This window comes from Thunnus maccoyii, chromosome 10, assembly GCF_910596095.1.
Source record: "Thunnus maccoyii chromosome 10, fThuMac1.1, whole genome shotgun sequence".
Lineage (NCBI taxonomy): Eukaryota > Metazoa > Chordata > Actinopteri > Scombriformes > Scombridae > Thunnus > Thunnus maccoyii.
Genome location: NC_056542.1, coordinates 20,956,609 through 20,984,595, shown reverse-complemented (window position 1 = coordinate 20,984,595; position 27,987 = coordinate 20,956,609). Strand labels below are relative to the sequence as shown.

General features: G+C 39.7%; 1 protein-coding gene across 8 annotated transcripts in view; it reads left to right on the top strand.

Annotated features, from left to right (window-relative positions):
- LOC121904956 (focal adhesion kinase 1-like) overlaps positions 1-27,609 on the top strand; it is a 64,872-nt gene extending 37,263 nt beyond the window's left edge. For 4 of the 8 annotated variants that reach the window (XM_042422796.1, XM_042422795.1, XM_042422792.1 and 1 more), the window contains 15 exons: positions 80-180; positions 360-449; positions 615-819; positions 8,723-8,834; positions 14,620-14,697; positions 14,907-15,095; positions 15,638-15,763; positions 19,032-19,094; positions 21,248-21,287; positions 22,157-22,260; positions 22,574-22,582; positions 23,885-24,040; positions 24,265-24,345; positions 24,481-24,566; positions 25,377-27,609. In XM_042422796.1, coding sequence (XP_042278730.1) covers positions 80-180; positions 360-449; positions 615-819; positions 8,723-8,834; positions 14,620-14,697; positions 14,907-15,095; positions 15,638-15,763; positions 19,032-19,094; positions 21,248-21,287; positions 22,157-22,260; positions 22,574-22,582; positions 23,885-24,040; positions 24,265-24,345; positions 24,481-24,566; positions 25,377-25,503 — 1,567 coding nt within the window. In that variant the 3' untranslated portion in view covers positions 25,504-27,609. The remainder of the gene's footprint in view (positions 1-79; positions 181-359; positions 450-614; positions 820-8,722; positions 8,835-14,619; positions 14,698-14,906; positions 15,096-15,637; positions 15,764-19,031; positions 19,095-21,247; positions 21,288-22,156; positions 22,261-22,573; positions 22,583-23,884; positions 24,041-24,264; positions 24,346-24,480; positions 24,567-25,376) is intronic. The other 4 variants (XM_042422798.1, XM_042422797.1, XM_042422793.1 and 1 more) reach the window with 2 other exon arrangements.
- Positions 27,610-27,987: the final 378 nt, after the last annotated feature.

Here is a 27,987-nt window from a genome sequence, read left to right as displayed (position 1 = left end):
ATATGTAAATTATTTATTAAGGTTCTCATTAAGTAGAATAACAGAATAAATGTACATGTTTGTATGTCTTTCTCTTCAGGGACATAGCAGCACGGAACGTGTTGGTGTCTACAGTCGACTGTGTGAAGCTGGGGGACTTTGGTCTGTCACGATACATGGAAGATAGCTCTTACTACAAAGGTAACAATAACAACTCCATACACACACACACAGTGTGCCCATAAATACACCCTCCACAATTTCCATCTAGCTGTTTTTGTTCTGTAACATCACATGAAGCAAAGCTCCAATATTATTCATCATGTGAGCTGAACTGACCAGTGAAGTGTAACACAGTTCCTCTTGTCCCCGTATCCCAGCGTCAAAAGGTAAACTACCTATTAAATGGATGGCTCCAGAATCCATCAACTTCAGACGATTTACTACAGCCAGTGATGTCTGGATGTTTGGTAAGTTTGTGTTGTTTTCTTTATTTCTGTGTCAGTTTTGTCCTCATAATGTAACAGTGGGTTTTTTGATTTCAAGTCAGCTTCTGTTTTACTTTTACTCTCTCGTCTTTGCAGGATCAAAGAGCTCATAGTGGTTGTATTTTGATGTTTTTTGTCTTTCCACAGGCGTCTGTATGTGGGAGATTCTTATGTACGGCATCAAGCCTTTCCAAGGTGTGAAGAACAACGACGTCATTGGCAGGATAGAGAACGGCGAACGACTGGCTATGCCGCCTCAGTGCCCACCTACTCTCTACAGCTTGATGACAAAGTGTTGGTCGTATGATCCCAGCAAGAGGCCGCGCTTCACTGAACTTAAAACACAACTGAGGTACTTAATCATATGTGCTTTGAGAGTGTATGAGAGTCTCTGTGTGTGCATCCTGCAGCTTTATGTCTTTCAAATGTTTGAATTAATCTTGAAAACGTTATGTGTGCATTTGCCATTTTTTGTCCTTTATAGTAGGTTTTGGTTGTGGTGGTATGAGCGAAAGAAGCGAAAAGAATAACATGACTTATAGTAACAAAGATTCAGTTTTACATTTATTACATTTATTAAATTTGCTCATAAAAAGGAATGTTTCTACTTAGCTTCCCACTAAATCACTCTGTAATACAAGGTTTCTGCACAAGGTTGATAATAGTTCCAGTATTTCAACATTGTGTAATTATACGTGTCAAAATTTTACTTAGTCTCTGTCACTATCTTTTAAAAGTGAAGATGTGAGTTTTTCATCACTGCGCATGTTTTTACTTCTACTATAAGTTAGATAAAGGAATTTGTCAGAGTAAATTATGTTTTCAGATGAAGCATTTTCTTACGCCTCTCTAACAGCAGGTGTCACTGTCTGTCTGAATTAATCATAGGAAACTGACCCGATAAGTTGAGCAGACAAAGAGCTACTGTACAGCAGATATTATATGTTTAAAATTAAATGACATACCGTCTACCACTACTACTACTGCCTTAGACCAGGACTAAACATTAGAGATAGAATGACTGAAAGAAAGACAGTCACAGCTAAGTGGATAACTAGGACAGTAAGCAGATCTTATTTTTATTTTTAGATGACAAAGTTGATCATATCTGTGTCACAAAAGGGAGATGTTTTGTGTCTGCCCTGATTTAAAGTAGTTTGCATCACAATATTAATTGTTAATTTTAAACGAGGGAGGGGATAAGGAAATCATTTCTATATTTCAACACTGCTGTATTTAACTTTGTATTTTTGACTCTTAACAACAGCTGTGTGAAGTATTACATTTTTGTCTCCTCTTTAGCACTGTCACACTATGCTGTACAGTGCAGTCCGTTACAGTGACGCAGTAGACAGTGATATTTTTAATGAGGTTAAATATCTGACTTTCACATCCATATTGGGTGAACAATGTAGTATTTCTAGCATTGTTTTTACCCTTTGGGAGATCCATACCAAGAGCTACAATTTCTACATGGTCTATCAAACATGGATTGATATTGTTTTTCACATGAAATGTGCAGGAGTACAAAGCCAAAACAAAGCCGTACAAATACTTTACAGACTGCACTGCACTTCCTGTTCGGGCTGATGACATTATTGTTGGCACCGTAACAGAGATGTGATGATGACAGAGATAGATTAGATGAGATATCTCGGCCACACCTTGCTTCCTTGTTAAATGATACATTGCCTCGTTACCAGCTTTGCCTGGAGACAGATTGGCAAAGAGACCTTATCTATCAAGAGACAATATGTCGGGCATGTTGTGATCAGATAAGGCAGAGTTAGACAACACTATTTGCAATTTAAGAACAAGATGAGTAAGCCTCAGAGTAATGTGTCAGTGTGATATTCCCCTTTAAACAGGAAGGGTTTAAGCCTATATTCATGAGTCATATAATGTCATACTTATGACTGAACGAGACAGTTGAAATGTTTTATTAAAAGTACTGAGAGCTGCGCTAACAAGATAATGTACTCAAGCAAAGACCAAAAGAAACCATTGCTTTTTAAATCTGAATAACACTGATTCATGGTGTCATCGTCAGTTGCTGGGACAGAGAAAAAGAGGAGACTGTGTCTCTAAGCAAGTAAAAAAAACGAATGGCTCTATAAATCTAACATGTTTTATAATTTATGCCAGCCAGAGTAGAGTTGGAGTATGTGATTAATGCTAATCATTGGATGCTAACAGCCAAATTGCCGTGTTTTCCCCCAACACGGATGTAGAAAAATAGGTAAACCACCTAAACCAGGTCAACTTTTTCTAAATGTAAGATATGTTCATATATTATAATAACAACAGTTTAATAGGATCTTGATTTTGCTTTTTTCATGTAGGAGCATCTGAGACTTTCCCACTGACAACTTGAAAAATTAAAGTAGGTGAAGTAATATTTGAAATTTACTTGAAGAAAGAACCGAACAAGAGTCAGCACTGTATCTTTTTTATCAAGGTTCACTGACATTTTCTTTCTTTTTTGTTGTTGTATAGTACAGTAGGGGCAGAGCTTTTCCCAGCCACCATGACTCAACAATTCAAAATCATTCAGACATGAACAGACCTGTAGTTTTTTGGAGGTGATGTTTCAGCATGGTCTGTGATGGCAGCATAAATCATCATAACAGGAATACTGCCCGAGCTAATAAAAAAACTACCATGAATTTTAGATGGTGAGTTGAGCAAAGGTGAAACTTTGTGACTCAGATTTTACATGAATTACGGGACCAGTGTGTAGCCTGTTCTGGGCTACTGTAGAAACATGGTTGGCCTCCATGGAAGGCAACTAGCTCCCTATGTAGATATAAAGGGCTCATTGTAAAGTAACAGAAACACAATTCTTATTTTCATGTGATTATACACAAATTAAAACATACTTATGAATATTATATTCCATTTCTGCCAAGTCCGTTCCGTTAGATGCCACTAAATTCTACATACTGTTCCTTTAAAGGGACCTATTATGCTTTTCCTTATTTTCAGTCATATATAAAATGTTACAATGTTGGATGTTCAAATTAAACATGACCAAAGTGTCAAATAATGAGGTAAACATATGTAGAAGTAATCTCTGTGAGCAAAAAGCACCAGCGTCAGACTGCTCTGAACGCTCAGTTTCCGATGTTTTTCTCTACCTTCAGCCTGAACCGACATCAACTTGTGACGGATTTCCTTATATGGTCATCTGACACAAGGTCACTGCTCCACTCTGCTAACATTATGGCATTTTTCCATTTGTTTTGGGGGTATTCCCATTTAGCCATGACTCAAGTGGAGCTGGCAAGCTCTGAGTGTTTTTCCATTACACAGCACAGCAAAGTAAAATAAGATGCTTACCTGTTGGAGGTGTGCTGGTCGTCTGCAGCTCTTCATCAGACATCATCATCACTGGTTATTTCTGCTTGTGCTATTCCTCCCTGCATTATTTCTAAATAATCCACTGAACAAAGAGCTCCAGATATCTCCATATGTTGTTGTTTTGACTGGTTTATAGCACAGCTAACAAAGCGCTGCTAATTCGGTGAGGAACATGTTTCATTTCCTTAAACACGACTCTGATATGTGCTGCCCTGAGGCTGAACTGAGGGGCTGCATAAAGGGCCAATATAAGATAAATAATAATAACTTTTGAACTGCAAATCATGCAAAGCTACTCTAGTGGAGTCCAAAAATAAAAATATAGAGCTGGAAATAAGTATAATAGGTTCCCTTTAAGTAACAACAGGGCCTCAACTCAGACCACACACCACTGAAAGATGTGATAATTGTGTAGCATGCTTCCTTGCTTTTTAAAAATCTCTTCATTAAGTGATCCTACTTGTCCACTAAATGACAGTTTTCTCATTTTTAAACAGATAGGGATTGTCCTAGATGATCGACCACAACTGATTCTGCGGAACAAAGATGCTTTTATAGCATTAATCAATGTTAAATCACTATCTACACATAGCTATTTAATATGATGTTTTTGCTTATTATTAACAATCTATATATCTGTTTGATATCTACATCTTAGGAGTTTTTTTGTTTTTTAGGCATTTACAATTGAAATGTTTTTTAAAAACTGCATGTGAGTGAGTGCAATTATCTAAAAATATTAGCACAGTAGTTAGTAACTTAGTGTACATCATGAAGAAAGGAAATGAGAGACTCTTTCCACATTATATGTATTCACACAGTAGCATTTTTTACATCACTCAAAACTAATTCAACTGCAGAAAACTGGATCTGATATCCATATATTTTAGAGTAATTTTTCCATTTAACATTTCATCACGAATGCTAAGGTTTGAAATGTTTTTCTACATTAAAAACTCATAATAAAACAGAGGTGTAGTACTGTAAGTTCCAGCAGCACAATAAGATGCCATCATTATTTCCTTCAACATGCACACTCTCTCTCTGTCTCATTCTCTTTCTCTCTCACACACACAGAAACAGGAAAATAAGAGTGCATATTTAACTCCTGTGGTTTTATGAGTTTGTTTAAAACCAGCATGACTCACACCTTAAATTCCACCACGATTCCTCTTCCAATTTTCTTCATGTCAGCTTTCCTCGCTCTTCTACTTATTCTACTCCTCTTACTCACTCTGTTTCTCCTGAACTCTTTCACCTTTTCTTTGTGTCGTCCTGATCTTACTTTCTTTATTTATATTTTTGGATCCAAAAGCATCATGGAAATCCATTCATTAGTCACATTTACAGTATGTTTGTGGTTGTATGTCTTACTGGTCTGAAAACCCAGTGTGGAAAAGTACATGTGAACTGCATTTGGGTGCTAAGCTGACAAAATTAAGAACATTTATTCTAATTGACTGTGATATAAATGGCATAAAGCAGAACTGAGGAACCCTTAACGTGCCTCATCCAGTGTCTTGGAGACCAAGTCAATATTGACAATGTTAACTGTAGTCACTGGCTATTAATAGGAGAAATCATGCCATATTCATGCCATATAAGGGTATATGATTTAGTTTACTTTGGTCTGGCCAGCTTTTATATCATAATATCAATTATAGGTCTCTCCTGCCAAATATGCAGCTCTCAGCTACTACTACAGTTTTCCTAGACGGCAGACCAACATGAGTGTGTGTGTGTTTACACAGTGGGCAGCTGCCAGGAGCTACAGCTCTCCAAAGAGCAGAGAGAGAGAGACAGAAAGAGAATGAAAGAAGGAAGGAAAAGGCAAGCAGAGCTACTGTAGCGCTGTACTCCCATAGCTAGCGGACCAGGGCTTCTTATTCTCAGATCAGATTATCCAGATAGTGACGTTTATGTGTGGTGAATAGGCTGTAGTCTAGTGTTCAGCTGCGAAAGAGCATACTTGTGTCATCCTGCCAGGAGAAGTGGATTTAATCTTTTTAGTGGTGCAGTTGTTCATGTTGCTCTTCAGTAGTACATCAGTGCTGAGTGCTGCTCATCCATCAGTGTTTTAGTGGCTTTGTTATTTTCTTAAAAGGGGTTGATTGGATATACTCTGGTGCTATTGGATTGGCTTTGTCTAGAGGTAAAGTATTGTCTTTTTTTCTCATAAGACCTTAAGTAAGGTTGTGGTGTCAGACTATAATACAGCAAAAAGTTTATTCTTCTTTTTCACAACTCTAACTGGGGCTGTGTGTACCAACGCTCTTCAACCAGTGGGCGCAACAATATCTATACGTTTTGTCCAAAGCTGTTTGGGAGCGGCCCTTTTATATACATCCTAAATATCATTCATGGTTGTTTTTGAAGCTCAATGGTAGATGGATTTCTTTTTTCTTTGTATGTTTTTCTAAACAAGGATGTTGAAGGTCAAGATTACGGTAGCCACGAAATGGGATTTGCTGAACTGGAAGGGATTTTGTGTCCACTTCAGTAAGGTGGATGCGTGGTGTGTTTTTTGCATAATTGTGAGCTACTTTGCCTCTCTTTGATTTATAATGCTGTAAAGATAATATAATGTAATTTCAGTATTTAGGCGACATCTTTTAAATGTAGTCTGCTTTTGTTCTGAAGCCCTTTGTAAATTTACTTCAGCTATTACTTCAAAAATTGTATCTGTATTTCAAAATTTCATGTTTCAGTCAAAGTCAGTTAAAAAAAAAAACATTCAGCAGTGATGAATATTCCACCAAGATTTGTCCTATTGACACATATCTCTTCATATAGTCTTTAAAACTACATTGGTATTATTATTGTGTGGATGTGCCGCTGTGACAGCTTTAACAAAGTGTGATTGAGAGTAGAGGCCACATGGTATATGGTTTAAATCTCAGTGCTCTTGAGCCCAGATATCTTTATTGGTGTTGTCCATCGGCCATCGGTGGAGGTTGTATTGGGCAGCTCTCAGGTGAGAACTACGTGAGAGTGAGGCAGGGCGTTTCTGAAAAGTCCAAGATTGTGCAGTTAGCCAAGCCTGAGTAAATAAACTCAATAGGCCTTGTTTTTCCAGGTGGTGGTGTGAAGAAGGGGAGGGAGGAGATGGCTAGGGTTGATGTGGCCAGGTGCTGAGGTTGTCGTCATCACACGTATTCATACATGATGTCATTTACTGTTAAACTGTGAGGCACGGTTCGCAGATTTATTCATGCCTGGATTCATTTGGATCAATTTCTTACGGGCTGCCTTGTTAAATAGACTTTAAATAAAAAGGTTAAGGACACAAAGTTGGAATGCAGCCACGATGTTTAGACATCACTTATGAAAGAAAAATGCTTTCTCAAGCAGTTATATGGTTAGTTTTTTGTTCTTTTGATGAAAGTTTTTGTGTATTTTAATAATCTAAATTAATCTAAAAATAAAAAAATGTGTAGCAAAACTGAGCTAACCATTACAATATAATCTTTATTTCCTCCCTATTTTAAATCCACTATTAGGCTGAGTAGCATAGAAATGGACTGACGTGGACAGGTGCAAGGACACACATACACACAGACGGCAGGAAACAACAGAAACAGGAGGCTAATGATGTTACTAGAAATAGCACTCACCCTTGTCAAGGAGAGGAGGGTAGAAAGAGTCTGTGTGCTGGATTGTTCAACCACTCTGTTTTCTGTTTCGTGGAACCATCAACTCTTCAGCACCAGCACGTTCCTGGGAATCTGTGTTTTGTTTAGCAGAAGTTTCACCAGGGGACAGGTCAGTAAGGGTCATTGTAGTGAGTAAAGACAGTGTGTTCCTCTTGGCTACATTAGACCTAAAAGCGCTGAGTTAGGGGCGTGGAAGCCTGCTAAACCTCAAAATGATTCAAGCTGCTCTTAAGCAATATTTCTCAGAGATTTACTGGTTACTTGCTGGAACTAATATTCCTGACGTCATAGCAGTATCAGTAGTTACTGTGAATTCACAGTGAAGTGTAACATTAGTATGACTAAATGTTGTCTTTGGATGCTCCTGCTGAACATCCTAACAGAACTGCAGGGAAAATTTGGTTTGGTTACTTTGACAAATTGTTTAAATGGAATGGACTGTTATGTTTGTAAAAGACTGAGCAATAAGATGTTATATCACAAAGTTGATTTTTGGCTGTAATTTCCTTTTGACTGTTGTGGTTCAGATTTCGACACTCTGTACAGACAGTGTGTGAAGAATGCTCTGTATGCATGAGATTGTGCAGGCATTTATGTGGTTGACTTCATATTTCTAACAGTAGGTAGAACTTTTGCAGGCAGTTTGCTTTTTAGACAACAATTGTTCTTGGTATAAACCTGTACTGTGGGATGTGTGCATGTGTGGGAGTGTATGTTTGTTTTTTTTTACCTGTGCACACATGAGGTGGTCAAGTTAGTTGAAAGTACTCAATGGAAAACCATGTTCTCTATATCAAAATGGTTCAGGTTGGCGTCAAGACCTGACAAAAAGAGTAGAGCAGGATGGAGATGGCATCATACTGTTATATATATAATACTGTTACTTTCTTTTGATGTGCTTCTCATTTGCAAAAAAGACAGTTGTTAAGGGGTATTTTTCAAGACTAGTGACACAGTAGATGATTTCACACCTGCTCTAATATCAGATTCACCAAGATTGTTCAGACTTACTTGGTTGGTTCATTTCAGTTCACTTTGTACCTGGCCTAACAACATGTCAGGCAATGCCGTACCACAATATTCATGCTTCTTGCCACAGGTTTATTTCTAGTGCCATACTGAAACATTTGCATGTCTTTACCTAAAATCTTTCTTTTGCCTCTTTCCAGTACTTAAAACAACATTGCAGTAGAAACCTTTTTTGTGATACATTATCCTGTTTTTTTCCTTCCTTGTTTCCAGCACTATATTAGAGGAGGAGAAGGTCCAGCAGAAAGAGAGGAACAGGATGGAGATGAGGAGGCAGGTCACTGTTTCATGGGATTCAGGAGGGTCTGATGAAGCACCACCAAAAGTAAGACACTAATCCACCACATGGATTGGTGGTTCTGTCTGTCTGTCTATTCTCTCTGTGTGTATGTTTGTGTGAGTAAAGCAGGTATAAAAAGTCTGTCCTCATGACCTGCATTATCTGCTGTGTTGTTGTGTTTGTGCTATTTGCAGCGAGACATGCTGATCACTGCAAACCCCATGTTCTCTTTAGTTAATTATATGATGACAGTGATCTAATATGCTTTCAAATGGAGTTAGTGATTTATATTCTTTATTGCATTACACATGATTCTAACTGACCACTATTCACAGTGAGATATTGAATTTGAAGTTGAAGAACACAATAATTATGTAGCAAATCAATCGAATTTTCCTCACATTTGACCATTTTGACTTTTTTGACATGCAGGATTTCTGCAGGAGCGAGTTGTTATGTAGGGTTTTTTTCTGCATCATCACCCCATAGGGAGCAGGAGGAGGTTTCTGTTACAGTTTACAGGGGAGAAAAAACAATGGAAACTTACTGGGTCTCAGTAATATGAATTCATTAAGCTCCTGACCACTATCAGACCCCTCCACACAAAACTGATAACATTTTTGCTAAACTGCTCCATTTAAATGAGTTAACAAGGTGTATTTCCTAAATAATTTGCTTTGATAAATATAACATTACTTCTTAAATTGTTCCCTTCGTGAGTCCACAAACCCCCATCCCCACCCCCAACTCTACCAGAACCATCCCACCTCACAGCTTGTTGCCCCAGCTGCTGGCTAATTCATCCTCGCCTACTGCCCTCATGCCCCTGCTGTTAGCATCTGTTAGCTGCTTCTTTTGGTTACAACTAAAGCCATATGTCTTGAGAGATTAGTTTTTTTTAAGCCTTCAGTGATGCAGTTGTCCTTGCCTAAAACTTGCCAGCTTTAGTGAATGCATTAGTGCATTCGTGCCACTTCATTCACAACAAGGAATTTGATGATTCTTCTTCTGGGAAATTACAGCCTGTTCACTGATGGTTCAAAAACACTTCATGCTCTTCTGAATCACAGTAACTGTATGGTTTTGGTTTCAGTTGTGCACATTCCTGTCTCTTTCCCCTGTCTACTACACCTCTGTCTTCCATGATACCTTTTATTTCCATATGTCCCTCCTCCACCTTTGTCTCTCTATTGTGTTTGCAGCCCAGCCGTCGTCCCTCCCTGCAGCCAACCTTCAGTCTGGATTGTCTGTCTGCTCCTTCTCCTCACCACCATTACCATCAAAACCAGCACTTTGCCTCTCAGCTTTCCCTCTGCCTTGGAAACCCTCATCCTTCATCTCCCTGCTCCTCCTCTCGCCTGCCCACTCCCACCTCATCATCTCTGATGTTTTCCCATCACTTTTCCTCCTCTCCAAATCCTCAGCTTCAGTCACCTCCTCTTCAAAACACCCCTTACTGCAATCGCTCTTTCTCTCTGCACCACACCAAGTTGAATCCTGAATTGCCTCCACCGTCTCACGCTGACTTCTGTTCTCCACCTCTTACAAATTCAGACAGTCTTCCCAAAGGCAGCTGGCCCCACAAGACAAATCCACCTACTAACAGCCACCTGCCCTGTTCATCCCAGCCAAAGCCAAATAGATCCCACTCCTATGACAGGCACTTCCCTACACTCCTTTCCCAATCTAGTCCTAACCTTAACTCTCTGTCCAACAACATGTCAAACGCTTGTCTCCACGACCTTCAGAACATCCAGCTTCAGTCAAATTCTCATCTTAAATCCCTGCCGTTGCCCAGCTTTCACCCTGGCTGCCAAACTAATCCCAGTACCCCACCCCAACCTGACTCTGACCTCCAGCCACAATGTGGGAGGCCCCCGCTGGCCCCCTTCGTCCCCCCACTACCCTCTGCTTTTACCCTGTCCGCAAGTAACCCCCATCTACCCAGTCGAAGGCCCAGCCTCCCTGTTACTACCCACATGCCTTTACCCATCCCCTGCACTGAACAGCCCTCCCTGTTCCAGTGCACACCATTGAAGGCAGGTGGTGTATCATTGCATAATAACCACTTAACAAACTCACAAATCTGTATCATAAAAATGTTGCAGCATTCACTGCTGAAGAGCCTTTGATCAGTCTTCGAGGTGATTAAAAGGAAAATTCCACATTCAGTTACTCTGTTGTTGTATCTTGTATATGAGACAAAACAACAAATCTGTGTCCAATGCAAAGTCTAGTAATTTACTTTTTCGTTCTCCCCACATAGCATCGACCTACTTTGTATATTTTTACCTTCTTTAGTGAGTTCATATATTTCCCAAAATGCATTTTGAAATCTTACAAAAATTCACCTGAGCATTCATACCTAAAAATTTCAGCAGTGAATTGGCAAAAGCCATGATAAAGTCTGGAAATAAAGTCAGTCAGGCCTCTTACGCAAAAGAAAAACAAAAGCAAACAAACATAAAAACCTTTGTTTTGAATTTTAGTGGCAGAAAAGAAATCTGCCTATTTTAACACTTTTATTATTGATGTTTTCGATATCAGAAAAAATTCATGCTTGCCAAGAGAAATATGTGGGTTTTTCCTTGAAATGTCCCAAAGTTTGATTTACGTTTAGTGCTCATTTCACAAGTGGCCAGTCTGCACTCACAACCCTGGCTTTACTCACCAAAGTTAAAATTAGCAGAGTGTTTAGTCAGCCACTTGAAATAGATCCAATATAAATGTCCAGTTGTGGTTCAGTTTAGGAAACATATTAGTCTAATTTTACCAAAAAAAAGGGAGGGAAGACCTTCACATTTATTTTCAGGATGGGAAATATGACCTGTTACAGGCTTAGAAAAGAATGTTGCAACATTTTTTGGTTTTAATATTTGGCACCTATGACTAAACCAAATCCAACGTATGAATCATTAATGATAACCTGAGTGGAGTGATTTTGATACAGTGCTTGCCAACACTGACTGTGCCATCAGTATGTCTATGCTTATCCTGGTAGCATGCTCTACTTATAAAGGACATGCTGCTGATTGTCCTCTGTCGTGATTAAATGTAGTTGTTTTTGTCTGGTTTGTCTGTGTCAGGCATTGTGTTGATGTGTCCTCGGATTATTGCACCCTATTTCTAGCTCGTTCAGGATGCCTGTGCAAAATCCTTCTTCCACTGAGCAAACAGTCTGACTCATCTAACACACATGGAACTTATACTTTACGGATAAGCCAGAAAAAGCAAATATTCACAGAATTGAGGAAAGAATTTTGTGGTCGACTTTTAAACATCACTGTAATTTAATGAGTGAGATGAGCTCAAAACAGATGTTAACATTTTTTTACACTAGGTGGTGGAACCCAAAGCCTGACCTAATGCTGCTTTTTCCACTCCCCAGTTCTGGTTATCAACTCTGTCCAAGAGCAAAGAGCTCTGACTAACTACTGTAACTTTACAGGAGAGTTAAATATAATGCTGTGAGGCTTATTGCAATTAATACTATAATATATTCTGTATCACATTGATATATTGTGTATTTACTACTGAAGCTTATTGGAATGTGTGAAGCCTAGGACTGAAGCAGTTTCTATAAATACATAACAAGTTAGCTACAAAGGTTTCCCTCTACTAAAGCCTGTTTATACTGAACTCCTGGCTCTCTGTCACCTTGACTTAGCTGTTGATTGCTCGACAGTAGTGCTACATGTGAGCTTGTTTTGGTAGGTGATCCCATTTTTGGGGTGAAAGTTCAGTCTTCCCCGTGGGCATGTGGCAGCACCCTACCTCCCTCGTGCCCCTTTTTACACTATGAATTATGACTTTCAATGCTGGGAACACTGTGCTACTCAGCATTCCTAAAATTCTTCGTGGAGTTATACCATGGGGCTATATGGTAAGAACAGGAATACTGTATGTGTCTCACACAGACAGGTTAAGTTAAAAAAAAAAAAAAAAAAAAAAAAAAATCCCACTTACAATGTGTCCAACATGTGCTGGCCTGAAATTGTTGTGTTGTTAAATTACACATCTGTTTGTATCTGAAAAAATAATGTTCAATACGTAAAGGCAACAATGCATTTATTTTTGGAAGGTTTGTCAAGTTCCATGTTTGAAAACAGTTTCTCTTACAACACAAGTTTTATCTTTATCTTTACTTGGCTCAACAAAAATGTGCTAGTCTAAGGCAGCTTATTCTGCCTGCATACCTGCGGCTTGAGAAATTTTTGTTAACAAAACATACCCATATATTTTCACTAGATACAAAGAACAAGGTTGTAGTAAACCCACAAATATGCACATTTATTTTCAAAAGGTTGAGCTCTCCCCTATGCAGAACCTGCAAACAAAGAAATAAAAAAGGCATCTGTAATACTCGTGGCCTGCAGGTGGCACAATTGTCAAACTTGTACACACTTAATTTCCTTGCCAGAAGATGGCGCACTTTGGCACATCTGCAGGTCTAAATTGCTGCTGCGATCACTTGTCTTGCCTATACTGTAATAAGTGGCACAGCCAGCACTGAAACGGAAAGTTGGTGCTTTGTCCCTGTCAATAACATTGTGGCTTTATTCATGTATTTATTTGGTCATTCGTTCTTGCTTTTAAATATTCATCCTGAAGTCTCCAGATAGTTATCCTGGTGCGACAGTCGTGTCTGATTAACCTCACCCTCCAGTCCGCCTGTCTGTTGTCCCTGTGTTTATCTTTATATTTTTAACATGGGTATTCCCAGGGAAACCTCCCCAGCACAGGGTTGTGAATGTGTAAGGGCTTGTAAGATATAATTTTGTTCTTGTGTAGGAACCGTGGGTTCTTCCATGTGTGACATGTTCACAAAGACGCTGAACATTTCCCTCTCTGTCTGTCTGAGAGTTTGAAGCTCCTTTTTGTCTCGTCCTCAGTTTCTTTGTCTCGTCTGCTTCTCTTTGTCCTTTCTTCCTTTTCATCTTCCTTGTCTCCCTTCATACTTTTTGCCATCCGTTTCCCTCCCTGTGTTTCTTTGTGTCCGTCTTGCTGTCGGAGGTGTGGTCCAGAGAAAGCTACTATGAGAGACTGTGGAAGGTAGATGGTACAATACCGTTGTGATGGAAATGAGCTCTGTGTCAGAGGGGAAACAGTTCATTAACTTTCAACAGCTTCATCTCAACAAATCACCAGAAACCAACAGAAGAAACTAGGCTGTGGGTTCACCAAGTACCTCTCTGTTTTTAGTTACAGGTACTCAGCAAATGAAGAGAAAAGAATATGAAGTAATAAAATCAAGTATCAGGCTCACTTTTCTCTACTTTTAGCCAGCAGCACACAGCAGAAGCTTGCATTACACAGTATTAAAACCGTCATTTGTCTTGATAATTGGAAATATTTCAAACATCTTTCAGCCTTGTTGGCAGCAGTGCCTCCTTTTTCTTTTAATATGAAAAGGCCATTGCTTGAATGAGAGGTCCTTGGTGAACGTGCAGCCCTAACCTGCATCACATGATCTAACCAGTAATCCTAATGGTCGATAGTCGTTGCTTTATTATCCATGGATATTAATGTCTGTAACATAGGGATACTAGCGCCAGTTCAACTAACAGCTTGCTGGACTTGCAGCCCAGTGGGTGTTCCCTGTTTTGATTGACGGCTAACACAGCCACACAAACAGCTCCTTGAGGTTTGTGTGTTGATTGTCTGTCTGAATGTTCCGGTGTCCTGTCTTCCAACATTTAGTTTGGGGAAAAAGACGAAGAAGCATCGTAACTTTATTGTTGTTTTCACTCTGTGTCTTTTTCCACCCTTCTCCTCTTCTCTGTCCATCGTCTCTCTTTCGTTCCCTCTCTGTCTCTTTCTCTGTCTGCAGCCTAGTAGACCAGGTTATCCAAGTCCTCGTTCGAGTGAAGGATTTTACCCCAGTCCCCAGCATCCCGGACACTACCAGGTATGTAGACAACTTCTACAGACTGAACACAACCAATGTTTTCTTCTGCTACTGTTATGTCTATCAAATTCTGATATAATCTAATACAAATGTACGTGTAATTTACAGGCTGCAGCAATTAATGTTGCAGTTATCAAAACAATGAGAATATCAGTCTAACATTGTGTTTTTTTCTCTCTCTCTTTGTCCTCCCTCCCTCTCTGCGTCAGATGGCTGGATACCCCGGCCCTCACACGCTCCCCTCGGTGCCGAGCGCCCTGTACCCCCCGCCGGCGGCAATGCTGGACACACACCACGCCCACACGCACCCCCGCCACCACGTCCACACACACTCGCATGTACAGCACCTTCCCCAGCCACACGGACAGGACATGGCACTGTGGGGCTCAGCAATGGAGGTAGGAGACTAATGTTGCCCCTGTACACACAAACACACACTAACATGCACAGGTAAGTTATGATAGGATTGTCAACTGAAACACATACATGGTGCTAAAATTGCATTGGTTGCCTGGCAACCTTAACAGACTTATCATTCCTATTCGTACAGTTCAAGTATTGTAAACAGAAGTTATAATGAATGAAAAAAGTACTTTCTGCATTACAAGTTTAGTCCACACATGTATTTAAAAGTTAAGAGTGAACTTTTTGATCCTAGCTGATGAAGCATTGATGTCTGGTACACATCAACAGTCCATCAACACCCGTTATTTTCAGTGTGTGTGTCCACCATCGCTCAGCCTCTCATCAGTTTGGTGTATGTGTCTGTCTGTCTCCATGTCCTCTGTTTGTGTGCGTGCATGCATGTTTCTCATGCGTCTGTGACTGTGCATGTGGTCCTGTGTCGGTGTGCATGTTTGTCGCTATGCCTTGTCTTTTGTTGCACGTTTGTATTTCTGTTTGTGTTTGTGTTTGTGTTTGTGTGTATGTGTGTGTGTAGGACAGGGCTGTAGACATGCAGCAGTGTGTAGGCCAGCAGTGCCTGTTCATGGAGGAACAGCTGATGATACAACAACAGCAGATGGAGGAGGATCAGAGGTGGCTGGAGCAGGAGGAAAGGCTGCTGGTAACACACACAGCACACACATAGGAAAAGACACTCACACATAAAGTTAATACATACTCAGTGCTAAAAACATAACAGTACATTTAACTTACAATTTGGCTTGACAGACTATACTTGCCTACTATACTATACTCTGTTAGAGGCTTGATATTGCTTCTGTATTTTGGGGTATTTCTATCTCAGAGGTGAACAAAGTTTTGCTGACATATTTCTGCAAGTTAAATATAACCATTTGTATTTTTTACCACTTCAAATAAAATTTAAGACCATTTTCATCTTTAAATGAGCCAGAACCTCACAAACAGTCTCTGTATAACCAGGAACAGTTCACAGTAGAAAAGTAGAACATGAACAAACAGCTTTTTGTGTGTGATCTTGTTGTGCATGGTGCAATGTGTTATTGTTACATGCAAGAAAAAGCTGTGTTGCTTATACGCCATCTTTGACATGTCAGTTGTGTTTTTTTTTGTTTTTTTTTCCAGTTCCATGATGCATGTCGTCAATTTATCAATGGACTCTGATATTTATCACACCCTTATCAAGGACAAACACACATAGAAGTGTAATAAATGGAAAAAATAATAATAAATGAGACGTGTAAGCTTAAATATATCTAAAATCACTTAAGTCATGGTTAGTTAGGATCATGTTTGTGATATTAGTCCTGTGGAGATTTGTGAAGCACAATTGTAAAGGAAACTCAAAATTTGAAAGCTTGGTTTAATCCTGCTGCAGTTGCATTAAATCCTAAACCTTTTGAAGGGCCAGTGTCACAGTGACCTGCTCTGAATTTCAAGGATGAGTAAAAGTAAAAGAAGGATTTTCTTGGATCAAATAAGAATCACATTTTTGAAAGCTTAGGACAGGGTGGAAAATGTTACTATTATCTCAGTTTTTCAAATGAGCAGTTTTATTTTTCATTTGATCAGTTTCCTCAGCGAGCTACTCTTAAAGAACTGTTATGCACAATACTTGCAGTATTTTCTCTCTGCTTTCACCAGCTCAAATTCCTCTTAAATTGGGGCATTAAATTCTTGTTGCTTAGCAACTCAATAATTTGTAACCAGGGATTAACCACATTTGGTCGCACTGTTAGCAAGGGCATCGACTTTACAAATACAGTAAGATATGTGATTTTCAACACATTGACTCCTGTGTGACTGTTTAAAATGAACATGACATGTAATGCCAACATGTGTTGTGATGTAAACATTCATATCACTTGTTGCACCAAAGAAAATGCATTTGTGTGGCCAACTCCATAGTCACTGATCTTCTGGAGAAAAAAAAAAAAACATGAATTAAAAAAATTGATATGCATGATTTCTTCCAAAAAAAAAAAAATAATTTTCCACTTCCTGATCCTTACTTTTTATGTTGAGAATTATCTGCATGAAGATAGAAATTTCTTGCAATCTCTCCTGTATATATTAGCTTTGGAGTGCTAACTGGTTGTTAGTTATTCTACAGTATATTCGTAATGACTGCAAGACCTACTTGCCATCACTGCTTGTCACTCACACATACATAAACAAAGATATATGAAAACAAGGTTTGTAGCTGGTTCACAGCTCGAGTGTGAGAAATGTTACTTTTTATGGGAAGACCTTCAGACATAAAGAAATGAGAGAAGAGGGAAGAACATTTCACGTAGGATGCATATTTCTGTGAACATTGATTGAAGGAGCTGTCTGGGGTTTTTGCTTATTGTGTGTTTGTGTGTGTGTGTGTGTGTGTGAGTGTGTGTGTGTGTGTGAGTGTGTGTGTGTGTGTGTGTGAGAGAGAGAAAGAGAGAGTTTGTACGCAGGTGTGGCCTGTGTGAATTCCAGGCTAATGATAGGCTTAGAGAATCTGACAGCCCAGTCAACAGTCTGTCTTTGACCCACAACCACTAACTGACAACACACAAGATTACTGAAAATCTGGGGAGGCGTGCGTGTGTGTGTGTGTGTGTGTGTGTGTGTGTGTATGGAGGGGCGGTGCACAGGCACTTACATATAAAAGTGTGTGTCGTAGCTTAGCTGGTTTTTATAACACTGTCACTTCAGGGAGGGGCGAGAGAGAGGTGGAGAAAAGGAGAAGTGTTTGGGAAAGAAAGATAGACATGCTCGCACAGTGACTGCTCCATCCCTCCTCCTCCTCCTCCTCCTCCTCCTCCCTCTCCTCCTCTCCTTCCCTACCCTCCGTGCGTCAGAGTCAGATATAAGTGTGCTGGAGGCAGGAAGCTTGAGTTGAATCTGAATTCTTTTTCTTGATGAAACTGCTGGCACGGACAAGGATACAGGCTAGACAGACCGACAGGAAGAAACAGTCAAAGAGGCAGACAGAGCTCTAGTGAGAGATACAATAAGATCAGAACCAGATAGCAAGAGCAGACACAACACCTCAAACAACTCAATTCATCAGACAACTTAGATGAACTCAATGGCAATGCTGGTCTTCAAGTCCTGTCTCGGAAAACTGGTAGGCAAGAGGGTCTGCTGGGAGCATGATTGTGGGGTGGGATGGTTCGTTGTATGTGTAAATGTGGTGGTGGGTGTGTGGTTTTATTCTTCGTTTGTAGGGTTTCTTTTGTGGGGCATCAAAATTTGGGGGGATTAACTGTCAATCTGAAAAGTTGTGCCGAAGTTGTAAAAAGTTTGTTTTGTTGTACAGCGTGTTCCTGCTTTTATTGGAAGTCTCAGGCAGGAAAACCATGTTTGGATACATACTGTGATGTTTTTGTGCGCTGCCGTGATTGAATCATACATTTCTTCATTCGCTGAATCATTGTTAAGACTTTGGATTTAACTTTGGTGAATTAGTTAACAGACAGAACACATTATAAACTGTAACTCATTTACTAATAACAGGGTACTTATTGTCATGTATTACTGATAATAAAGGATCGTTTGAGTCTAAACATCTTGAATTAACCCACAGTTTGAAATGATTGAGTTTGCAACAGTCTGAAAACAAAGCATGGGATATCGAGCCGACAGCTTGCCATAAAAGGATATTTGTCTCCGAGCATTTTCCAGGAATACAGACCCAGTACCAAAAGTCCTTTGTGAAATCACAAACAGAAAAGCAATGTGACTTACTTTTTTTGAGGGGGGGGTAAATCACAACTAGTATTTAAATATAGAACCTCGTATCAGTGAATCTCTAATTGCCTGTTAAGTGACATGAAACCAGCACTGAATGTTTGTTTTTTTTAATGTTGATATATGGAGGTAATTTTTGGCATTTTTTTAATGTAATTTTTTATTTATGTGTGTGTGTTTAGAAACCAGACACCAGAAGTTCTAGAGGGAGTCTGGACAGAGAAGAGAGTGGACTCCAGCCACCAGTAAGCTTTCTTTCTTTTTTACTGCAGCTATATTCTGTCTCCATTCATCTCACTGTTAGTTGGGGTCTAAGGTGTCACTCAGACCAGACCAGGCTGAAATAACTGTACTTCACTCAGCCCCTCTCTGATTTTCACTGTCAAAATCATGATCCCCTTCCTCCCACTCAGCATGAGCATCTTGAAATAGACGAAAGTTGTTTTTCTGAACTGTTTGTGTTTTTAAGAGAGGAGGATGTCAGATAAAGAAAACGTTGACGGAAGTTCACATTCTGGTTGGACCCTTTGGCTGCAGTGTGTGTATGTTTTGATTAGAGCCGAGGGGATTGATCCAGGGACAGGAAGTGACCCGTTGGGAGCGGGGTCAGCAATGAGGGGTCAATGGATTCCCATAGTATCACCGGTTATTAATAGAATAAGAAAACAAAACAGCCATGTTTACTTCTCTCTCTGTCCCCACTGTGAGGTAGTCTATAGTTTACCAGGCTCTACCTAAATCTGTTCATCTGTAATTACACACCGAGAAAACACTGTTAAAACATTCAGAGTGTGAAAAGCCACATCGGAGGAGAAATCTTAAAGTATCTTAAAGTAGTAGTTGCAGCCAGAGGTATTTGTCTTACACACTTAAACAGGATATTATTTCCAACATGTTCACACAATAAAGGTTGTTGATTAAAGATCCAGATTAACTTTCACTAAACGTCAAAGTGTTACATTTAGAGTTTGAAACGAGTAGCAACTATTTTTGCAATCGATAATTGGTGACGTAATAGTTTAACTTCTTTTTGAAGCTAAAAATTCTTAATGTTCCCCTGTTCCTGCTTCTCAGTTGTAATAGTTTGTTGCTTCCTTTGTATTATGTTGTAGAAAACTACAAATAGCTTTGGCTTTTGGACTGAATCTGCAATTTTTTAAAAAAGTAAATAAATAAAGGGGAACATTTATTATTATTTTGTTCCCATTTTCTGAAAAATCTAGAAAATAATCATCAGACTAAATGATAATGCAAATAAACGTTAGCTGCAGCCCTTGTCACATCCATCTTTGTGAACATGTTAAAGTTTTTATGTCTGTGAGAGAAGAAACATTTTCTTGGCTTTCACATTTGTGACTAATCACTGGAGGGAGCTAACTTCATCATTTTTTAAAAACTTGCTGTGATGTAAGCGTGAAATAATTTGCAGTAAAACATAATGCTCATAATCTGCGTGTAACAACTTGAACATCTTTTAAGCACCGGTTGTGTTGAAAGTTAACTTCATCTTGAAGGCTTTCCTGATATTAAGGTATCGTTATCCTGGAACAAAATGAAGTAGTTATGACTAAATCCCAGAGTTGGAATCTCAACAACTGAACATCAAGTTTTATGTTGATGTTGTTGCAGCAGAAGTTGTTGTAGCAGTCTGAAGTTGCCATGGGCAAGACAGATATTTCTGTCTCTGTAATTCATCTCACTGCTTGTCCTCCTCCCATTGAATGGCTGTGGTTTGTGGTGGGAAAATCTCCCTCGTTTGTATGTGTGTCTGTCTGTGTGTGTGTGTGTGTGTGTGTGTGTAAAATGCTGTTGTAGAGTATTTTTGGGTGTTGGTGGTTGTCAGACCGCAATACTCCGATGGCATCGAGGCTTCCTAAGCCCTCTGTGCTGTTTTCTCACACTGAGAGAACAACAAAGATTCAGTAATAATGCAACAAAGTAAATATGTAACATGCCTGGCAGCACTAGAGAGTTTGTGGCATCATTGTATTTTCACAACCATCAAATTATAAATACATGCAGCAGGGTTTTTTTTTTCCGGTTTTGAGAGGGTAACACTAACAAAGGAAATGCCAATTTTTTTTTTGTTATCCCTTTGTAGCCAAACAGAATATTTTTGTTAACACAGAAGTAGACCACACACCACTGAAAAACAGAAACAGCCTCTCGCCTGGAGACGGCTGTGAACTCGCCGGATTTTACAAGAACAAACTGAAACTCTGTGTCGTGTGACAAGAAAATTAAATTGGATTCCCTACATTTTTTTTTTTTTTTTTTTTTTTTTTTTTAGAGCCAGCTGGGTTTTTTTTGCCTGCAAAGTTTTAATTTCCTGTCAAGCTTCTGATTATGTGTGAGCACTTGCTAACCCAATGTTTTGTTGTTGTGTTTGTTTGTGCAGACAGGAAACCAGCACATATACCAGCCCGTTGGCAAACCAGGTAATAGACAGGCCTGTAACCCTTGAATTACAGTCACATGACCACTACTGTTGTATTCTTTTTTTCTCTTTCTGTCCCTTAATCTCCAAACATATGTCATACATAACTCTGTTCACTCTTTGTACACAGACACTGATTCTCCCTCTGCGACTGTTTCTGTCTGTTGCACAGCAGATACAGTGTCAGTGTGTGCGTGTCAGTGTCTGCCTGCAGAGTGAACAGTCTGTTGCCACAATATGACAGATCTGATCGTGAACTCTGCAGCTTATTGGCCTGCTAGCGAGCAAACCAACCTCTGTTTATATGGACCCAGACTGCATGTCAGGCTCAATAGGTTGTGTGCTTGAAGCGTAAATATACCAACCCTGCAAACAGCCGAGTGCAGAGAAAATAGAAAAACATGAAGCTTAAAATAGCTTTGCAGAGAGGAGAGAGTTTGACCGTCAGATAACATGTTTTTACATCAGGATCTTAATGTTTTCTTTGTACTCAAAATCATTTTTCCTCATGTTTTGATTATTTAATTGACTGATGTAGAATTGAAACAATTAGTCTCTTTGATCAATCTGTAGAAAATTAATTGGCAACAATTTTAATAATAACTTTCAGTTGTTTTATCGTGCAAAAATGCCAAATATTTGCTTTCCAGCTTCTGTTTTATATCATTTTCAATTGAATCTTTGGGTTTTGGACCATTGGTCAGACAAAACAAGACATTTAAAGACTGATTTTTTTGCAGCCCGATGCTCACGTTGATGTGAGCTACCACAGTGTGCAGACTCTTAAAATGAACTGTTGAGAGAATTTTGTATGAGACTGTAAAACTGTAAGGAGAAATCATGCTCACTTTCACATGTTGTGTCCTGCAGAGCATGCAGCCCCCCCAAAGAAACCCCCCAGACCTGGGGCCCAGAGCCAAGTGGGCAGTCTGGCCTGTCTAAACACCGGGGACAGTTACAACGACGGTGTGAAGGTACTTACACACACACACACACAGTGACACACAAACCCCCAAAAAATAACATCTGCTCACATACCAGTATATGCATACAGATATAAAAACACACACTTATGAATATATAGAAATAAATGCCACCCATAAGAACAGCTTTACACATGTACACACACAACATTTACCACATATACACATTGCATGTTTTTGAATGCTTAGAGCATTAATATTTTCCTTTTTTCCTCTTTTCGTTTGGCTGCTCCCTCTCTCCCTCCCCTCCTCCTCCTCCTCCTCCTCCTCCTCCTCCTGCACTCTGCCTTACTGTTGACCCTAGCCCTGGCGGGTAAGCAGCACACTGTCTGTGTGTGTTTACTGTGCGTCTTGTCTCATAGTTAATCACACTTTGATTCATTTTGCGCTCTTCTTTCTTCTGTAATTTAGCAGTGTAAAGAAATTCTGTGAGCATATCAACGCATTTCATATTTCATCCCTGCAGATCTCTTTGTTGTATAGATATCAGTCTAGTTTCTTGATTCAATTGTGTTATTTTTCCTCCTAAAGCTAACACTCAAATCTAAAATGGTTTTGTTTATTTTCTTACACTAACAATATTACACCGTCGATCACACTGGAAATCCTGCAGAATTAATTTGCTTAAATCAAACTAGAAGAGTTTTTGAACTAATTACGCACTTATTATTCAGTTTTCTGTGCTAGAGTGAAAAACTAGCAACCTCTATTCTCTATTCCATGTCAAACACATTCCTCTGCATTCTTGGGGAAGAATAAGTGTGTTTTGTGATATATTTTTGTTTTATTTTCTTTAGATTTAACAGTCTGTGACTGATCGTGAAAATGTAGTTTATTACTGGAACGAGGGGTGGGAACAGTGGGATTGAGAGGAAGAAAAGTATGTACAAACAATAACATTTTATAGTACTGCAAAGTTCATTTAGCAGCACAGATGGATTCGAAGAAAGCAAGTGGAAGTACAAAGACAATCGAGTCAGGTGAGGTCAATGAGCCAGACGCAGAGCAGAGTGTTCAGACAAGATGTTGAAAACACAGACAGAATTAGTCATTAGTCTGTTTCAAGGTGAGAGTCGTGCCTTGTAAGTTTTGAATTAAATTATCATGATTAATATAAATATGTGGTGGTGGCAGTGTGTTACCGCCATCTAGTGGTCAGAATATAGAACTATGTTCAAAAACGTCTGTCTACTGACGGCCGGAGCATGTCATAGATCTAGATAACCTCCTCACATATCCATTCATTCATCCATCACTTATTTATTAATTTACTCTTTCACACAGTTTTTTCTTTGCGAGGTTACTGTTCTCTGGCAGTCTTTTTCGTCTGAAAACTATTTTAAAAGTAGTGTTGTCTAAGTGGAAATCATCCCACTCTCTACCACCACCAGATGTGCAAAGTGACAAATGATCCTTAGTTAAACACAGACATGATTCTTGTACGTCTCTATAATTGTGCTGGATGTTTACAGGCAACTGTGTTAGTAGGAAGTTAATTGTTTTCATCCACATTTTCATCAACTTGTCTTCTGTGTCGTTCCCCACTCAGCTCTGCAGGTCTTTGTTCACACATTAAAACCTGCCACTCATTGCTTTTTGTCCTTTCGTCGTTCAGCTGCAGCCCCAAGAGATAAGCCCGCCTCCCACCGCCAATCTGGATCGATCTAATGACAAGGTGTACGAGAACGTGACGGGGTTGGTCAAAGCTGTGATCGAGATGTCGAGCAAGATTCAACCAGCTCCCCCAGAGGAATACGTTCCCATGGTCAAGGTAACCAAGTTGTTTATTTCTCCTGTTCTATATTGTAGGAAATATAATCTGAATTCTAATGAATGGTTACTGATGTTTTCTAAATCACTTTTTCATGTGTTTTTTAAGTTTACATACAGAATATTTTTTGAAACACCTTGTAATATATTTTTTAATATTTAATTTAACTCCTCCTGTTCTGAGAAATAACGTGTGTGTGTGTGTGTGTGTGTGTGTGTTTTCAGGATGTGGGTCTGGCATTGAGGACGTTATTGGCCACAGTAGATGAGACTCTACCGCAACTTCCAGCCAGTACACACAGAGAGGTAAAAACACACTCTCACTAATCAAATACTTATACTCACATACGCGTCATCCGTGTTTATAATCTATCTTGTGTTGTGTGTTTTATTCTGTCAGCTCAGTATTTTATGCTCTGTTGTTTTGGGGTTTTTTCACAGATCGAGATGGCACAAAAGCTTTTGAACTCTGATTTGGCAGAACTGATTGGAAAGATGAAGTTAGCCCAACAATATGTGATGACCAGGTGGGTACACATACTAACAACATCACAATATACTATAAATGGTTTAATTTCACTGACTCATCTTTGAAGACATCACACAACATGCATGTAAAAGACACCTACTGTCTTTGTTCTTATTCACAGGATACATTATTATTCCATTAAGGGATGCTAATAAATTTGGTAACAGACTGAGAAATATCTCTCTACTAAAAGAAGGATTCATTGTCGCTATGTGTGTCCTTCGCGTATCTCTTGAACCGTTCATCCGGTCGTCTCCACACACAGGTGTTTGCCTGGTGACCCAAGGGAGCGCGGTGTCGAATTTGGTGCAGTTTGGACACATGATAACATTTAATATTAATAAACTTTGAATAAACCAGCAATCAATGAGCCGCTCCGCTCTGTGCAGGGGCAGGGCAGAGCTTCACGGCTCTGCCAACTAAACACCAGCTGCCAAGTAGACAGCGAAAACAAAGCTTTGAATCATGAATGGACACTCTTACCCTATGTCTAGACAGAAAGCGTAGCATTAGCAGCACGTTTAGCAGATCAGCAGCAACAGCAAATGACTACAGAGGAGGCATTCAGGTACATTGTTGAGTGCTCAGAGCTCAATACACAATGACTGCATAAATTAAAGCCACTAACTAGAATGATGGATTATAGCATCTTTCTCATTATTCTGATGAAGACTGTGCATAGCTGTCTGCCACAGAGACTTAATCTAAATGCTACTGCAATTCTGCACACTGTAGTTTTAATGTTCTATTCATCTGCTCATGAGTAAGAATCTGTTGTGTAAGTAATGTTGCGTGTTTTGTGCTCTAGTCTTCAGCAGGACTATAAGAAGCAGATGCTGACAGCGGCTCACGCTCTCGCCGTCGATGCCAAGAATCTGCTGGACGTCATTGACCAATCTCGGCTCAAGATGATGGCCCACTCCCGCCCGCACTAGCCACACATCAGCTGAGCCGGTCTGTTATTTGACACATGGACTCAATGTGGTTACTGTTAGTGGAGAACTAAAGACTCCTGGATTAGTGACGTCAGCCGTTACTCCTGACACGTGAGAGTTGATGGAGCCGACAGCTTTACAACAAAAGGAGAAAACAGTGGTGTCTGATATTTTGACAACAAGTCTGTGAAGAATCATTAGTTGTTGAATCCTGTGTACGCCGAGGTAATCAGTTCATTTGGGATTAAACTCTCCACCACTGTGACTTTCTTAGTACTAAGAACAGAGCAAAAACTATTCCTGAATCAGGGACTTGGCAGCTTCACTCTCTTTGGACTGGAATATAATAATGAGTGGTTACAGTAGGTCTGGATTTGCTGACATTGGCCTGTAATTGAGCGGAATACAACTTTTAAGAAAAGCCATCAGAAGCTGATTGGACTCCGTTTGATCTGCAACATATCTGTACGAACCTTCACAGCACCCATATAAGCAGAATCCAGAGGGAGAGGACTGAAGATGAGCCAGCAGCCATGTCAGTGCGTTGGTTGACATCATGAGATTTGGTTCCCTGGATGTGAAACTCCTTCCTCAGTTTGAAATACCTCCACGTTGCCATGCATCAGTGAGCAGATAAAACCATTCAGCTTCTGCGGTTGTAGGCGGATGCTTCAAGAAAATTTACAATAAAGGCGGCCTCTCACCCTCCGTTACTCCTCCTTTTCTCTCTCTTCCATCCGTTCCCGTCTTCCCTCTGTCTCACCAGGTTTTATTTATAGACTCAGAATATCGCAGAGGAGGAGACGGAAGAAGAGACGAGAAGAGCGGATTAAAACTTGCGGACTATCTCACCTCTCCTCTCTCCTTTTCTCCTCTCTTTTTGCTGTCACCTTCCTCTCCTTTCGTTCTAACTACTCCTCCTCTTTTCCTGCAGTCTTCCTCAGCTCTGATCAGAGCAGGTTTTTAAAGACTCCAAAATGTGAAGAATCCAACCGTGTCTGGGTAAACACAACAGACAGGAAACTCCCTACTCGCACTCTATCTTAGTCTACCCTTTTTATCGGCTGGCTCCATGTTTTGTTTTTTTTGTTTTTTTCGCAGCTCACGGTCTTCTTCCTCTATACTGAAAACTGTTTGTAACATGGAACACAAGCAGATATTCGATCCCAGCATTGACTCTTGACGAGCAGCGAAGAAAAATAAAGACAGAAGGTGGCTATTGATGGTTCAGTCCGAGTGGCTGCGTACTTTCTGCTCATCCTAGAGGAAGAGGAGGAGCAGACATCATCATCTTCTTGGGCAGGTTCTGGTCACTCTTTCTCTCTCCTCGCCTGCAGTATCGTCCAGTTTGTTCCTCATGTGAGACTGGTGTCACACCTGTAACTGTCCCCTCACCCACTGGTGTCACAAAGTGATTTCCCCGGGAACACAGACGAACCACACGACTTGAACCTTTTTGTGCTTTGAGTCCCAGTTTCTGTCAGGTGTAACACTTTAAAGATGTCCCTGGCCTGGTGTCACCCCTGACAACAGTCCCCAGGGAAACAAACACACACACACACACACACACACACACACGAAATGTGGAGCCACATGACTGGAACTCGTCTTGTCTTGCAGACACAAAACACTGAACTGAAAATGCAGCAGAACACTTGTGTCTTTGTTAATACTGACCCCACATGGAGTATGACGTACTGCTATATGACATGTACTGGTGACTGTACCAGTATAGCATGATATACTGGTATGGAGAAGAGCATATTTGCACAGCACCAAAAAAAAAATCTGATTTGTTTAACCCTATTTTACCCAGATTTGATTTCCATGTTTAGCCAGCAATGAAACTATCAAATCCTTGGGTGTTATAGGGATACAAATATAAAAGAAAAAACAAGCAAACAAAACAATCTATTTTATCTCTTTGTTGTTGCGTAAATCTGCTCATGTTGGTATATTGTAAGCTATACTGGTGTATATCACTGGTAAATTGTACAGAACTCATAATAGTAAACACTGGTTTTTATTTTGTCTTCTGGGCTAAATCAGCCATCTTGTCAAATAGGAGGAAAAAAACAATGAAATAAAATAATGCTGAAATGGAAATCAGACTGTGCACCTTCTTATTCCATTACAGAGATTTATTTGAAATTATTTCTTTTCAGGTTTTATAGCTGCAGTATATAACAGAATTAACAGTTGTTATTTAATGTTCATCAGCGCTGTGGTCCATCATGTATCTCGTTTTAAATGAGCATTTTTTAAAAAAAAAAAAAGCAAAACAAACATCCAGAACACAAATTGACACTTTAAGTTCTACAGGAAGTTGCTTCTCCTGGCAAGTATTTTGATCTGTGGGCAGAATTAATAACATCTTCACAGTCGTCTTAACTTGGTAAGAGTTACGCTGACATTACACTACATTTTTACTCATTTTAGAATTGAATTTCTCCTGGTCTCAAAGTCTTGATGTTCAATCGAGAT